We start from the raw sequence: 14,454 nt of genomic DNA on the forward strand, positions 1-14,454 counted from the left end.
CATTTTAACCTGAAAAGTGTAGAATTAGGAGCAGACACCAACCTGGGACTCCTTTAGGCGACGGTGGCTTCCGGTCCTCCAGACTGCTATGCCCAGTATCCGCTCCCTCTTCCTCAGGACTAGGAGGTCTGTGCTTGGGCTCGCTACTGAGCTCCTCCCCAGGTCTCTGGTCCTCGTCGTCCTCTGGGGGCGGCCCTGGGGGCGTGCTGGGTGCCTTGGTGCTGGGTGCCTTGGTCTGTGCCTCCACTTCGCCTTCATCAGAAGATGATGATGAAGAGGACAAAGAAGACGAGGAGGTCCGAGCCTCAGCCGCCAGTTTGCCTTCATCCTCGACGTCCACCGCCACCTCCGCTTCCTCCCCCTCCTCCTCCGAGCTTGACTCGTAGGTGGAGGAGTCGTCGCTTCCTGCCGACGAGTCCGAGCCGACCTTGGAGGACGCCGAACTTTCACCTTCGGTCGTAAAAGTGGGAGAAGAAACGTTCAGGGATGCACCGATTCTTGAAAGAAGCTACTAGCTCGGACATCTTCCCCAACATATCATCAATTACTGGAAAATCTATAAATCTATCTCCGCTTATAGAAAGACTTCCCATTCGAAGCCTCATCTCAGTCACTTACCAATGATGGTTGGTTAAATTCCTAAACCCTAAAAACTATTACCTTAAAATCTCAATTTATCCTGTTTGTGAGTGTGAAAGCATTAGTGAAAGTCTTAATGGTCTATAACTTTTAACTTACTTACGCCTGACAACCCTCCAGGGGTATAGGCCGTCAACAAGGGACTTCCAAAGTTCTCGGCCATTTGGATTCTTTTCTATCTCCCAAGTTTGCCCATACCCGTCAATCACTCTGACAGAGTGAAGGTGGAGCCACCAATCACTGACAGAGCGATTGGAGGCGGAGCCACCCGTGCTGTTTTCTGCTAGCTCAATTATCCTTAATTGGGCTCCTTACAGGAAGTGAGTTTCCCTCATTTCCTGAAGCCACGCCTCGGGCAAATTTCTTGTGGTGTTGGCGGGTCACACAGGGAATTCCCAAGTTGATTAGATCCGACTTTATTTCTCCCGGTTGACGGGTTTTTGTCTGGACTACAAATACCTTCTTTACTTTACGTACCATCATCAGAAGAAGACGAATCGCTCTCACTGGATGAGTCTGCCTCGTCTTCATCATCGTCGTCCTCCTCATCTCCACTCTCCTCCTAAGACACATTCACATATCATGTTAAGCTATTGACAAAATATCCCAAACACACAATGCAGCAAAATTCAATGCATACACTTTAACAACAACAACAACAACAACAACAAATACATCATCTAGTAATTGGGCGAACGCTCACTTTGCTCGACGACAGCCGGTCAGCGGCCACCGCTTCGTCAGGCCGCTCCTCCCTGTCAGACAGAGACTCCTCCTCCTTCTCCGAGGTCTCCACCTCCTCCTCTCCCTCGCTGTCCAGCTCGAGGGGCCGCGAGTGGCGTCGCTTCGCTGACGCGCCGTCGGCGTCGTCCAGTTTGGAATCGTCCAGGGGGAGGAGCTCAGTCGCGTCTCGATCCCGCTCTGCATCAAATTAACCAGGAGAAAAATTAGCTTTTAGCAATTTTGTAACACCTGGTGGAAGGCGAGAGGATTGCATGCGGTGGTAGGGATGCACGCTATTGGATTTTTTTGGGACGATATTCAATATTTTCCAACTCTCTGGCCGATTGCCGATAACAATATATTTGTGTGCGTTTTTCCCCACCTAATTTCAGAGAACATCAAGTCTCTCCTGTAATGGAATTAATTATTAATTAATAATTGTTATTATGCCTACTCTTATCGTGATGGCCCACTGGCGGATGCAGACATGAATACAACGCTTTTCAAAACGTACACTTTATTCACAAAATGAGAAAACTACTTCAACATGTCATTTTTATTTATAACATTTTCTTTTAAAAAAAACTGGTAAGATTCATCCTACTTTAAAGAGCATGGTGCAGGTTAAATCTTTTACGAAATCTATACTTAGACTTGTCCATATGACCATTTGAAAAGTTTGAAAAGAAAAAAACACGGGCAAATTTTTTGGATGAAAAACACCTTCCTTTCTGAGAATAAATAAATAAAAGGCTTATATTTTCTTAATGCACAGCGTGAGACGTCACCAGAGGGATGGTCTCATAGCGTCCTCTGCCTCTGCGTGACTGTCAGCCGAAGCAGGCTGTCTGCTTGTGGCTGTCCCCGTGCAGCGCGACCGGGGAGCAGCCTTTGAAAGAAGGGTAGCGATCTTTGCAAATAGCGAGTTTAGAAATACGCGTTTCAACAATCCGATCCATAGGTTCTTTGCATCTACATTAAAGGAAGATATTCACAGATTTTTGTAAGTTTTGCGTTGGTTAATTACAACTATTTTAACATGCCGATATGGGCGTTCGCTTCCCAGCTCTGAGAACACCAGATGCTAGAGAGCACCAGCCAGCCAGCAGGTCTGTGAAATGTGTTGAACACTGTTTATTGAAATGTGACCATGGCGCTATGAGAAACCCAACACATTTGTCCAGTAAAATAAATTATTTTTGGACGCATCAAAAAGCCTGCACATGGGTTGGTTACATCTCCTGATCATAAAGCAACCCAATCGCCAGAATAAAATGTTGGCATTTTGAATACCAGGATACAATATCAACATAAATTTGAATATACTCTCCTATAGAAGCCTACTATAATGTCATAATAATCATGTTTTCCACTCACTCCTGAGCAAACAAGGCAACTAATAATAGTACATTGTTTAATAATACTTTTTGTACAACGGTTGAATCTCCTGAATTTAAATATTAATACATTTGTATGTCTCAGGAATTTCATTATTAAATTTGTGTTAATAATGCAATATGATGACAAAATAGTCTCGTCTATCTGGATCTGCAGACTTCATTCAATCTGTTTGAACCATAAATAGCTTTATTATGCTAGTTTGCCAAAAATGATGATGTAACCACTAACCAGTGGTGTCCCATTTGGATTTCAACCCCTACCAACCCTGTGGCTCCGTTTTGAAGGGCAAGGGGCAAAGCGAGGGCACTCGAAAACAAGGGGTAGGGGGTAAAAATAAGAAATGAGACTGGGCCCAAGTCACCTGCCCAGTTCTCCACTGACTCTCCTCACACAACAACTCAATCTCTCTCCTCTGCCCGTTATTTTAGTCGAGCCCTGGGCTGTTCCTGCTCTCTTGGACGCCTAGCAGGCTCAAAATGCTAAGGCTGCGGCTCATCATGTGCATATACACATTTACCACCTCCTCCTCATCAAAGCTAACGTTAGCATCCATATTTGGTTATTATCAGATGTCAATTGTCTAGAGTGACTCTCTCCCGCTACGTCACGGCTTTGGTGTCACAAGATTTCAAAATAAAAGCACAAAAACTAAAATGAACCCACTGTAGTATAAGTATTTTATTATTAAAATCTAGTTCCTACATCATTTTCATACAGATCGACTATCTGGGGTCTGTAACCTGCACTGTGCTCTTTAAACAGCTTGAATGATGCTTTCCCTGAGACAATCCTGACAATAGCCACCACAAGCAGGGACACTTTTTTTTTTTTATCGGGCTATCACATCGACAGAAATGTTTGTTTCGGGCCGATGCTAATATTTCATGTTAAAGCCTTTATCGTGCATCCCTATGTGGGCGGGTGGTATCTAATCTATCTTGTTGTAGTTAATCTTGGTAGTCGGGGGTTACAGTACCTTCATCCTCCAGCTCATCGTCCACCGGAGTGGACGGCCGTGCTCGCTTGTTGTCCCCTGCAGCTGCAGCCTCAGGCGGGTCCTTCCTTTTCACCTGAGCACAACACACAACCATTACAACACCAACACACAACCATTACAACACCAACACACAACCATTACAACACCAACACACAACCCTTAAAACAACAACACACAACCAGTTGGTTGATAGTCAATCAATCAATCAATCAATGTTATATTTATATAGCACCAAATCATAAGAGTTATCCCAAGGCGCTTTACAAACAGAGCAGGTAGGAGACCAGGCTCTTTATTTTAGAGCCAACAATTGAAACAATTCTCACATGCACTGGTGATTTTTACTGCGAGCAGTGTAGGAATGTAGCCAGGGACAAGGGCACAAATGCCCCTGAGAAATCTCAGAATGCCCCTAAAAACCAGGGTCCAGGGGCAAAAACTGCCCCCAATATTTTGATCATTTTATTTCCATTCAATTCATTTAATTTCCATCTCTAACACACACTCAGCACCTGCAAGCTGGCTGCCAGAAGACAACGATGAAGAACACACTCACACAAACAGTGCTGTTGTTCACACTATGGTTTAGCAACTTTATGCACTAATTATGATTTTTTTTTGTGCCCCCAAAATTTTGTAAATGCCCCCAGTTTTTAGACAGTGGGGGCAAAAGTTGCCCCCAAAATATTTTTTTTAATTTCCTACACTGATCACTGCCACTGGGCATGTGGCAATTGAAACAATTACCCAACAAGAGCATGCACTTGGCGATGGCGGCAACTGCAAGGAAGAAAACCCTGAGCTTAGTGACGAGACTCCTTTCCTTATCCGTGTTTGCTGAACGGCGAGGACAGTTCAAGGCTTACCTTGAAGGAGGGCAGGCGGATGGCTCCTCGCAAACCGATGCCCAGGCCCATGCCCTCGTAGCCGAGGCCCTCACCCTTGTTCCAGTTCTCCAGCAGACTTGAACCCACCATGGTCTCTTTGGGTTTGGGTCTCTCCTCCTCCTTCCCCTCTGCACCTTTCACTGGAGTCAAGGATGCCTGGGGAGAAGAGCGACAACATGAGACTCAATGCAAGCTCAGTTCATGACCTCGACATGAAGCCAAACATAGAAGAGAAGAAAATAATATTTTCCTGTAAGTGAGGCACATTTTGGAAAGATGTGTATGTGTGTAGGGGGGGCACACATCTTACCCATCATTCAAAGTCTGAATTCATGGACAAAAATGAATACATACATTCTATTGTGCAGATATTCATAGCCATATACAGATCCTTTCCAAAAAATTAGAATATCATGGAAATACCATGGATGACCGTGGGCTTCAGCGGATTGTCAAGCAAAGACAATTCAAAAATTCGGCAGAGATTCAGAGGGAGTGGACTGAGGCTGGAGTCAGTCATAACTGACAAGTAACTGATTTTCTTCACACTAATAATTTCTTGAAATACTGTATTGGGGGTTTTCTTGAGCTGTAGGCCAAAATTATGAAAAATGAAACAAATAAAGGCTAGAAATATTTCACTTTGTGTGTAATGAATCTATAATCTATGAAAGTGTCACTTTTTGAAAGGAATTCTGGAAAAAAACTAACTTGTTTTGATATTCAAATTTTTTGGAAAGGATCTGTATAACTGAGGCCACGTTCATTTGAAACATTATGTACCAAAAAATAGATCACAAGAAGAAAATTTGCTTTCATTATTCTTATTTAAATAATCTAACAATCTTACAACCCCCTAAAAGGACTACAGTAAGCATCACACTATCAGACTGAATACTTTGACTGCATGATAATTATCAACATTTAGACTGCAAATCATTCATAATTATTAATAATAGGAAACCAACTACTACAGGGTGATAACTTCATTACAATAGTAATGAATTCTATGACGTGTACAAAAAAAAATCTTCTCCTATGAACGCAACGGGCAAACAATATAGACCCTGTTGATTGGTTGTCCAATTTATTTTTCAGCAGTAATAAGTTATATATATACTTTTCCCACACTTAAGTGTGAGAGTAGGAACTCTCTTTGCCGCTGGGGGTCAAAGTGCAGCAGGATCTTAGAAGGTGAAAAAGGCAAACTGACCTTGGCCGAGCGCTCCTTCTTGTCCCACCAGTCATCGAAGGCCCTGAACGCCACCACCTCCACCATCTTGCGGTTGAGGTCCCTCTTCATGATGGCCTTCAGCTCTTTGACGATGACCAGCAGCACGCCGTCCACCGTGGCCTTGTGGGGGTCCTCCTTCTTACCCTCGTACCCCGGAGGAGGAACGGTGGGGTTGAACTTTGGCACGGCGGTGGGATGGGGCCACGGCTGCCCGGGCGCCCCCGTGCTGCCGGCCGGCGTGGCGCCCATGGACAGAGGCTGGTAGGGCCCCCCGAACGGCACGGACGCACCGCCGCCCATAAAGTGGGGGTACAGGTAGGGCCCGCCCGTCTGAGCCATGCGGCTCAGCATCTGAGTCTGCATCTGGAAGGACATGTGAACGCTGCCCCACTGCGGCAGGCAGTTCATCAGCTCCATCTGCATCAGGGGCATCATGCCGTGGGGATAGGGGCCCATGTGAGGCAGCATGTGGTGGGCCTCGGCCAGGTACGGGTGGCCCGGGAGGTGGATGGGGAAGCCGGGCTGGTGCTGCAGAGCGGTGAAGCCCGGATGCGGCAGGCCCATGGTCTGGTGCATCGGCGACACCGCGGAGTTCATCACGATGCCCTTGGCGCAGTCTCCACTGGTGATCGGGGTTCCGGGCATCTCGTCCTCGGAGATTTCCATGTCTTCTCCGGACGACGGATTGCCCTGTGGCGAGGAAGGACAATCTGTAAGAACTAAGTTTGGGGGGGGCGATATGGCCCTAAAATAATAGGATATTTCAGGGTATTTCTCCAATAATTATATTTTTTTGACGATGTGACAAATTACTGAAAAATTGGTCATTATTAATTTCAAGAACATACAATTGCAACAAAATTAAATTTTAAGTTTTTATACATCAGCATAAACGTAACAGTTTGCCTCCAAATATTACCGTGGTTTGTTGTACACGCACTTTTGTAACATTCATACTACTGAAGCCACTCCCCTTTTTAGAATCAACTCCTTCACTGTGCAGCCACTTTCAGCCATGCTCGTTGTTGTGATGCGCAAGTTACGCACGTAACGTACGTCATACCACTACGCAGCGTAACAAGTCTGAATATTGCCATTATCAGCATATTAATTGTTTACGATATGAATATGAATTGTATCGATGTTATCGTGAACGATACGATACGGCGCAGCCCTAGTCAGAACTGTGTGATCTTATTGGGTGAAAAGCATTTGAAGATTTCAAGAGTCAAACTTTTTGCCCCTCAGTATAATCTAATAGTAGATCACCTTCCCTTTCATTTCAACATGGCTTTTCTTCAAATATTAGCCATTCATGCCTGTTCTATTAGCATTTAGCATCTGTCGTTACTTGCTAACCATTCAAAACAAGAGCAGCAAATCATGTAAAGGCAAAACTCAATATCATTCATCATCATATCAGTGACAGCGTTGTAATTCTCTTCCACACTGTTTTGCCTTTCTCAAATGATGTGGTACCGAAACGAAAGCAGTCGAGAGTAAACTCAAACGTGGGCGTGGCCTCTTTACCCAAATGAGCAGTTTTGCACTGTTTGCTTTGTGATAAAAGTGTAACGTGAGACCAGGGCGACGCTGTGGCCAATCCTGACTGTCAGGCTGAGCCAAACCAGGAAGTGTGCGGGCTGAATGGGGCCAACTGGGGCCTCCGTTTCCCTCGCTGTTAGAAAGAGGAAACAAAAGTGTTCAATTCCCCAACAGCACAAACGGCTCTTATTTCCCCGCTGCACAGGACGCCAGGTACGCACACATGCTAAAGAAATACAATCACGTCATTACTAGCCACTTACCATTAGGCTGACATCAACAACAACAAGAGCGACTTGTTACGAGGGTTCAAGCGCTTAAGACCTGGGCCAAGTCATACATGACGGATGTAAAACTTTGTATTGATTATCTATATAATGAGTTAATTGTTTTACGTTACACCTTTCATACTCCTATTCAGAGACTATTATGACAAGATTTCTTTCACCTCTTAACAGATGTCTCAGATAAGAGCCGAGTGTAAAAGGGGGAAGTCAACTGAGTGAAAACCTAAAAATACTATCTGGCAAAAGTTTTGAGATCGTCTTCTCCTCTTTGCAACAAAACACCTGCTACCTGCTACCTGAGCGAGCCAAGACCTTTCATCTCCGAGAGATCTTTGTCTTCAGCTCGGCCACTATTTCATACATGCTTTTCTGTGAAACAGGAGTTTCCTCTTCAAGGCTGAATTAACTTACTACACGTCCACCACTGATGCTAGAGCACACTTCCCCTATGTAACTGCTAACTGCTATAAGGCTGTATGTAAACACTAAACATCGTTACAGCACTCAACTTGTGACAAACTTAAAGAGCGTGGTGCAGGTAAAAAAAAAAAATATATATATATATATATATATATATATATATATATATATATATATATATATATATATATATATATATATATTTACAGTTAGGACTCAAGATTCTTATGAAAATACCCCCAAAAAACAAAAACAAAATTAAAACATGCCCCCAGGGCAGAAATATGGAGAAAAAGGTGGCATTATAATGCACATGTAAAAAGAAAAATCCCATCTGTGCAGATAACACCTGTGACGTCACTTGGGCTACTGTACTTAGTGTAATAATAATAATATACAGTCAATGTATACAGCAGAAACCTTTCCAAATCACCAGATGTACGATAATTATCGTATTTGTATGATAATTTACCACCAAAATCAATAGCATTCTGACCCTCTGTCTGGTATGATAGTTTGACACTGCCCAGAATGCATTTCGGCATTGACGGGAGAAAAGGAAAACTCCGCTCCATTTCCCCCCCAAAGGCAACTGTTTACTTTCTGTTTACTTTGGGCTCTATCTATGGTGAATATGGCACTTTATAGTTTCAGTAGTCAAACGTAACGTAGTAAAAACTAGTTGACCCCCAATATGCAATCGGTTTTTCAAAATAACGCCAATTTGCAAAGATAACTTTGGGACCGACCATCTCAGCTCGTGTAAGCCGGCTGCAGAATGCTCTGAGGGGGATAACTTTATCGTCGGAGACGGACGCAAGTGTCACTCGCTGGAGCTCCAGAGGAGAGCAGTTTCAGCTGGACAGACGGTCAGCGTACGGAGGTAATGTTCCGAGGGAACATTTATTGATTATTGTGTATTAAAATCGTCACAGGTGTTATTGCTAGATTTGAGGGTTTTATGTGCGCGTGCCAGATGCTTCACAAAAACCAGTCTAGATGCAGCTACGTGTGGGGAAAAAACAAAAGAGAATCCTAATTGCTACATAAAAGTCCCACATATTAATGCAAAGTGGTGTCTAACCTGCATCGTGCTCTTTAACAAATGCAAATGCATGCAATACAAATGTAAATAGGAGGAGCTATTTCCAAAATTGCATTCCCATTTTATGTGAATGCCCAATTTCATATTTTCTACAAATACTAGAACCTAATCTGGCAAACTCCACGACTTACCATGTCCGTTTTATCAGTGGGAGTGTGGCCGTGAAAATGCCCGTCTTTGAGGTCACTGGTGTTCATCTTCTCGTGGACAGGAGAGCTGACTCTCTTCAGCAGGGAGGCGGTTCCGGGAATTGGCTCTTCGTCGTCGGAGTCCGGCAGCGGAGTGGGACTGATGTCCTCCAGGCCTGTGCTGGAGGGACGAGAGTTGTGCTGGCCGCCCGTGTACGGCGGCACCGGGGACATCTGGGAGGACGAGGACGAGATGGGACTGCCCTCCATTCGCACCTCCGTGTCCGAGGAGTCGCGCTCGGCCAGGAAGGGCAGCTTGGTCTGCTTCTCCTTGAGGAGCATCTCGATGCGCGAGTCCAGGCTGTTGCGCTCCGAGTCCAGCGTGGGGGAGGAGCCGGGCGAGGGGCAGTGCTCCGGCGTCTGCGGGGGAGGCGTGGCGGGTTGGGGGAGGGGCTCCGGCGGCGGCTCGGGGATCGGCGGCGTCTCCGGCCTATCCTTGATGGGCGCGAAGTCGGCGGCGGCGGCCGGGGCGGCGGCCGCCAGAGGCGGCTGGGGCGGCCGGAGGTACTCGCCCTCCAGCTGGTGGAAGGCGGGCTCCGAGGGCGGGAACGCGGGCGGCATGGGCGCCGCCTGGTAGGGCGAGAAGGCCGTCTTGAAGTTGGCGGCGGCGGGGGGAGGAGGCGCCGTGTAGGTGAAGGGCGAGGGCGGAGGCTCGGGCGGGGTGAGCTGGTGCTGTTTGAAGGGGGCTTGCTGTTCGGAGGAGGAGGGCGTGCCGCGGTACATGCTGCTGCGGTACTGGGGCCTCTCCGGCCGGCGGTTGTAGGCGTCCTGGAACTTGCTCTCGTGCCGGCGCGTCTTGTAGCCACCGGAGCTCTCGGCGCGGCCCGACTGGTACGCCGGCGTGGACTGGCGGCTGGAGTAGTTGGAGTCCTGGGAGAAGGGCGTGCCCGACTGCCGCGGCGTGCTGTGCGGCGTGCCCTGCGACGTGGGCGTGGTGTCCTGACGCAGGCTGGAGTAGGCCGTGTCCAGGGACAGAGGCGTGGAGCTGCTGTTGGGCGGAGCCGGGCCTCCAGCGCTGCCGCCGCCGCTGCTCTCCGACAGCCGGCGGATGGGCTCGCACGCCTGAGAGGAGGCAAACTGGATCAGAAGCACAGAAATTAAATTCACACCGATAAAAAACCTCGATCATGACAGCTAGAAACAGAGAAATATAATGTTAACGTTTTGTTCAGCAGATCTTTAGGGAAACTACAGCGTATTTATGCAATCATGAAAAGTGGTGGATCACTTTCTCCATATGGCCAAAACAGTTACATTTCATGATGTAGACCGGTGATTCTCAACCTGGTAGTCCCCGGCGCGCTTGTTGAGAACCACTGGTGCAGACTACAGACTGGTGTAGACTACAGACTGGTGCAGACTACAGACTGGTGTGTAGACTACAGACTGGTGCAGACTACAGACTGGTGCAGACTACAGACTGGTGCAGACTACAGACTGGTGTGTAGACTACAGACTGGTGCAGACTACAGACTGGTGTAGACTACAGACTGGTGCAGACTACAGACTGGTGTAGACTACATCATAACACACAAACATACACTTAAACATACATGATGTAAGCTTACAAAACAAAAAAATCTACCTAAAAACATACAAAACGCACATACAAACAAGACAAAAGCTCCTAGCAGATCAATTATATAATCGAGCATTTTCATCCATAGTTCAAAAAATGATTTCAATCAAAATTCACACACTATCCATAATCCATAATACACACATCACATCATAGCTATAATCTATCTTTAAGAATTGTCCACATTTCTTTTTAAGAGATGCAGTTTTACCAAATTTTTGAATTGAAATTTGCTATTTTCTTGTGTGATATGCCTAGGGAGTAAGTTCCATTCTTGCATTGCTCTGTACATGACAGTTCGTTTCATTGCATTTGACCTGCATTGCATTTGACTACAGGATCCTTTACAAAGCAAAGCAGTGGAAATGAGAGTATTTGTATGGAGTGTTTAGGCACATGTGTGCGGAGTGAGGGGACCGAGGCCACAGCTCAAAGTGCATCAGTGTCTTTGCCACTTCACTCCACAGGAAGAGAGGCTGCAGAACATTCCTTCCTCGGCCATAATTTTACCACCTGCTGCACTGATAAAAGGGATGTGAGATAAGGATGTCAGCTTAGAACGGGACGTTTGTTCCTTTTGTCAAAACTAAAACTATAATTATAGTAATATAGTTTATTGTGTCAGTTAAGCCTCTCACAGAGTATGTTAACTCAACTCGGATCATTTCTTTACGTGGATCATTGTGTACCGGTCATCCTCTCAAGATGATCTAGTGCCCTGAACAACTAACAGCCATGAACAAAAAAATTATTTTTACCAGTAGGGCTTCTGCCAGACTTCGAGGGGAAACCTCCCTGGCCTCCTCTCCACCGACAGGCAGCGTCCAGGGAGTGAAGCTGCCATTCATAAGGAGCTGGAAGTACCTCAGGCGATTCTCACCTGAATGGGGCGGAAAATATAACAAGGGCGGGTCTATTGGCAACTTTCTAAAACAGATGTAATCCGGCCTGCGAGCTGAATTCAAACTGATCTGGCATGATTTCAGCATAGTGGCTATTCGATATCTGTATGAGCAGAACTCACAAATAAACATTTGTAGAAGGGCATCATCCACTTATGTTGTTTCCTCCCAAAAGAAAACACTTCCAAAATGATTACGAAAACAGCAAGAGCTTCACCTAGTAGTAATATTATCAAAATGTTTCCTGCCTATATTGTAAACTGGAAAACTCCAAAACAGAAAATATGACTTCATTTTAAATGTTTTTGCAATCAACATGATCAGTGTCGTTATTAGTAAGCTGAAACATTTGATGCATCGCAACGTGCACTGGGAGGATGTAACGCAACTCAAACATGTCTCAAAACACTCAAAGTCAAAACACACTCACAAAGTGCACGTGTGGAGAGAGAGAGAGAGACTGCCTCTTTAAGAGAGTCTACTACAGGATGTCACAGCACAGCAAAGGAGAAGATTTGTGCGGGAGTTTAGGTGAAGACTTGAGCATCTAAAACTCAGAGCGGCAGCCAGAGGAAAACGGTAACATTGTAACAAAAGGTACTAACAATTTGCTTCAGTTTTCAACTTTTCATTTCAAACGTGCAAAAGTAACAAGCGGCTGAAATACACGAGAGCAATATTTCAAAATACAGCGGTGAAACGCTCTCCACTAAGATTACAATTAATATAAGTTGTGTATCTGTGCCAGTCAAAGACATTCAGTGCTGGCCTGGTTAAAGAAAGGCATTTATTTCAGTGTTTATAATTAAAAGGGGACTCAACAAAACTCCCTCTGGCAAGGCAGAATCTGACAGATTGGACTGTGTGTGTTTACAGGTCTGGAACGACACAGTGGGAGTCATTACGCACCAGCTTTTGGCTATAGTGAGAGCAGGCAAGTTTCTCAATGAAATTCAATTATCCCACGTTACCAGGCAACGCACGCAAATTTCAACAACGTAGTGGATTTCAACAATGCAACGTTACTTTCTCTTTCTTCTCGCTCGGGATGAATACTAACACATGCATACAATGTGGGATGTGTGGGGGGTTTATTTCTGTGGGTTGTTAAGCGGTTATTTACCTTTGGGGTCGAGCTCCACGTGGATGATGTTGCCCATCACAGAGGTGTTGTGAAGAGTCTGCACCGCCGACTTGGCGGCTTTCACGTTCTCAAAAACAACTTTGGCTATTCCCAGGTGCTTCTTGTTCTTCGGATTGTACAGGATCTCCACTTCTTCGATGTCCCCGAATTTCTTGCACATGTCGGTCAGAAAGCCCTCTCGGATGTTGTCGTTCAGCCTGGCAAATGTCACCTCCTTCGGAGGCACCCGGCCGATGTAACACTCATCGATCTGCAAAGGATCGGGATCAGGTTATGATCAGGTCAATATCATACCATGTGCATCGGGTCTGTTCTGACAGCTGCACAAAGAAACAACAGTTGAGGCAAAGTGCAAGACTACTCGCAGTCGACATCCAAATCCAGCCAGCAATCCTATATTAAACCTATTTAAAAACAATATGTTTAAAGCCACAAAAACTCAAGTTATGCAGTGGATGCATTGTTATTTTGGAGGCTATAACCCGTCAACAATCATACCATGTCCTAGAGATCAGAGGGGGTGTGTCTGGCCATCACGCACTTGACAGTCCCCCCCAGAAAACATGGGGGAAAAGCACGATACTTTCTGTCAACGTTATCTACCTTAAATTTCGGTACCGGGAGGTCAGTCTCTTTGTACTTAGTCCAGAGACGACCGATTCTCGGGTCTCGGACGGTGTCCAACGGTGGCATCCCAGGGTTCTGCAGGAGGGAGGGGGGGGACAACAATGTTATCGTTCCCATTCAAAACTCGGGAGTTCACAAGGCAATAACTTGTTGCAACGGAGTTTCGTGCATAAACTAAACACGGTATCCACGTTCACCGTGCAAAGATGCCGACACGAGCCAGGCTGCCTGCCTGCCCGATAACAGGCTACATTGTAACCCATCATGGAGGTCGGATACTCTGTTACAATTGTAGCGTTCGCCGCTGCATCATCAAAGGCGGATGTAAACGGGTCCACTTACGGGCATGTTGAAAGTCTGTCCATCGTAGCGATACAGTTTGTGCGGTCCCTTCTTCAACGCTGGGTCAATAATCAACTTGTAACTTCTCCAATGGTGACTCCGCTTCTCCCCCGAGCCGCCGACGGGATGACTGTCCATGCCGTTCGACAAACCTGGAGCGATAACACAGGCACCGAACAGAAAGCTACCATGAGGCGAAATACGGCGCCGTTATCAGCATATAAACAGCGAGCACACAAGGCAACAATACACTACAGATGCTTGACTTTGCTCATAGGCTGGAGCAACTACGAGCAAAAATGGGATCTAGCGTATCCCAGTTTAGCGAAACAGGCATTAGAGGCTGGAGAAAGAAAACGAACAAGCTTACTTGAACTCTGCTGCCTTCTGCCATGGTCCTCGTTCAATCTATTTCTCTCTGCTGGCCTGGACAT

At 46.0% G+C, this 14,454-nt stretch overlaps 1 protein-coding gene across 1 annotated transcript in view; it reads right to left on the reverse strand.

Moving 5' to 3' along the window:
- Positions 1–14,454, reverse strand: part of setd1ba (SET domain containing 1B, histone lysine methyltransferase a) — a gene marked incomplete at its 5' end in the record, with an annotated part of 21,371 nt that extends 6,917 nt beyond the window's left edge. The window contains 12 exons of the mRNA XM_083657512.1: positions 43–450; positions 1,117–1,198; positions 1,343–1,560; positions 3,740–3,833; positions 4,627–4,803; positions 5,861–6,571; positions 9,370–10,488; positions 11,764–11,885; positions 13,031–13,301; positions 13,655–13,753; positions 14,021–14,172; positions 14,391–14,454. Coding sequence (XP_083513638.1) covers positions 43–450; positions 1,117–1,198; positions 1,343–1,560; positions 3,740–3,833; positions 4,627–4,803; positions 5,861–6,571; positions 9,370–10,488; positions 11,764–11,885; positions 13,031–13,301; positions 13,655–13,753; positions 14,021–14,172; positions 14,391–14,454 — 3,517 coding nt within the window. The remainder of the gene's footprint in view (positions 1–42; positions 451–1,116; positions 1,199–1,342; positions 1,561–3,739; positions 3,834–4,626; positions 4,804–5,860; positions 6,572–9,369; positions 10,489–11,763; positions 11,886–13,030; positions 13,302–13,654; positions 13,754–14,020; positions 14,173–14,390) is intronic.

This window comes from Poromitra crassiceps, assembly GCF_964638095.1.
Source record: "Poromitra crassiceps genome assembly, chromosome: 21".
NCBI classification, from domain to species: domain Eukaryota; kingdom Metazoa; phylum Chordata; class Actinopteri; order Beryciformes; family Melamphaidae; genus Poromitra; species Poromitra crassiceps.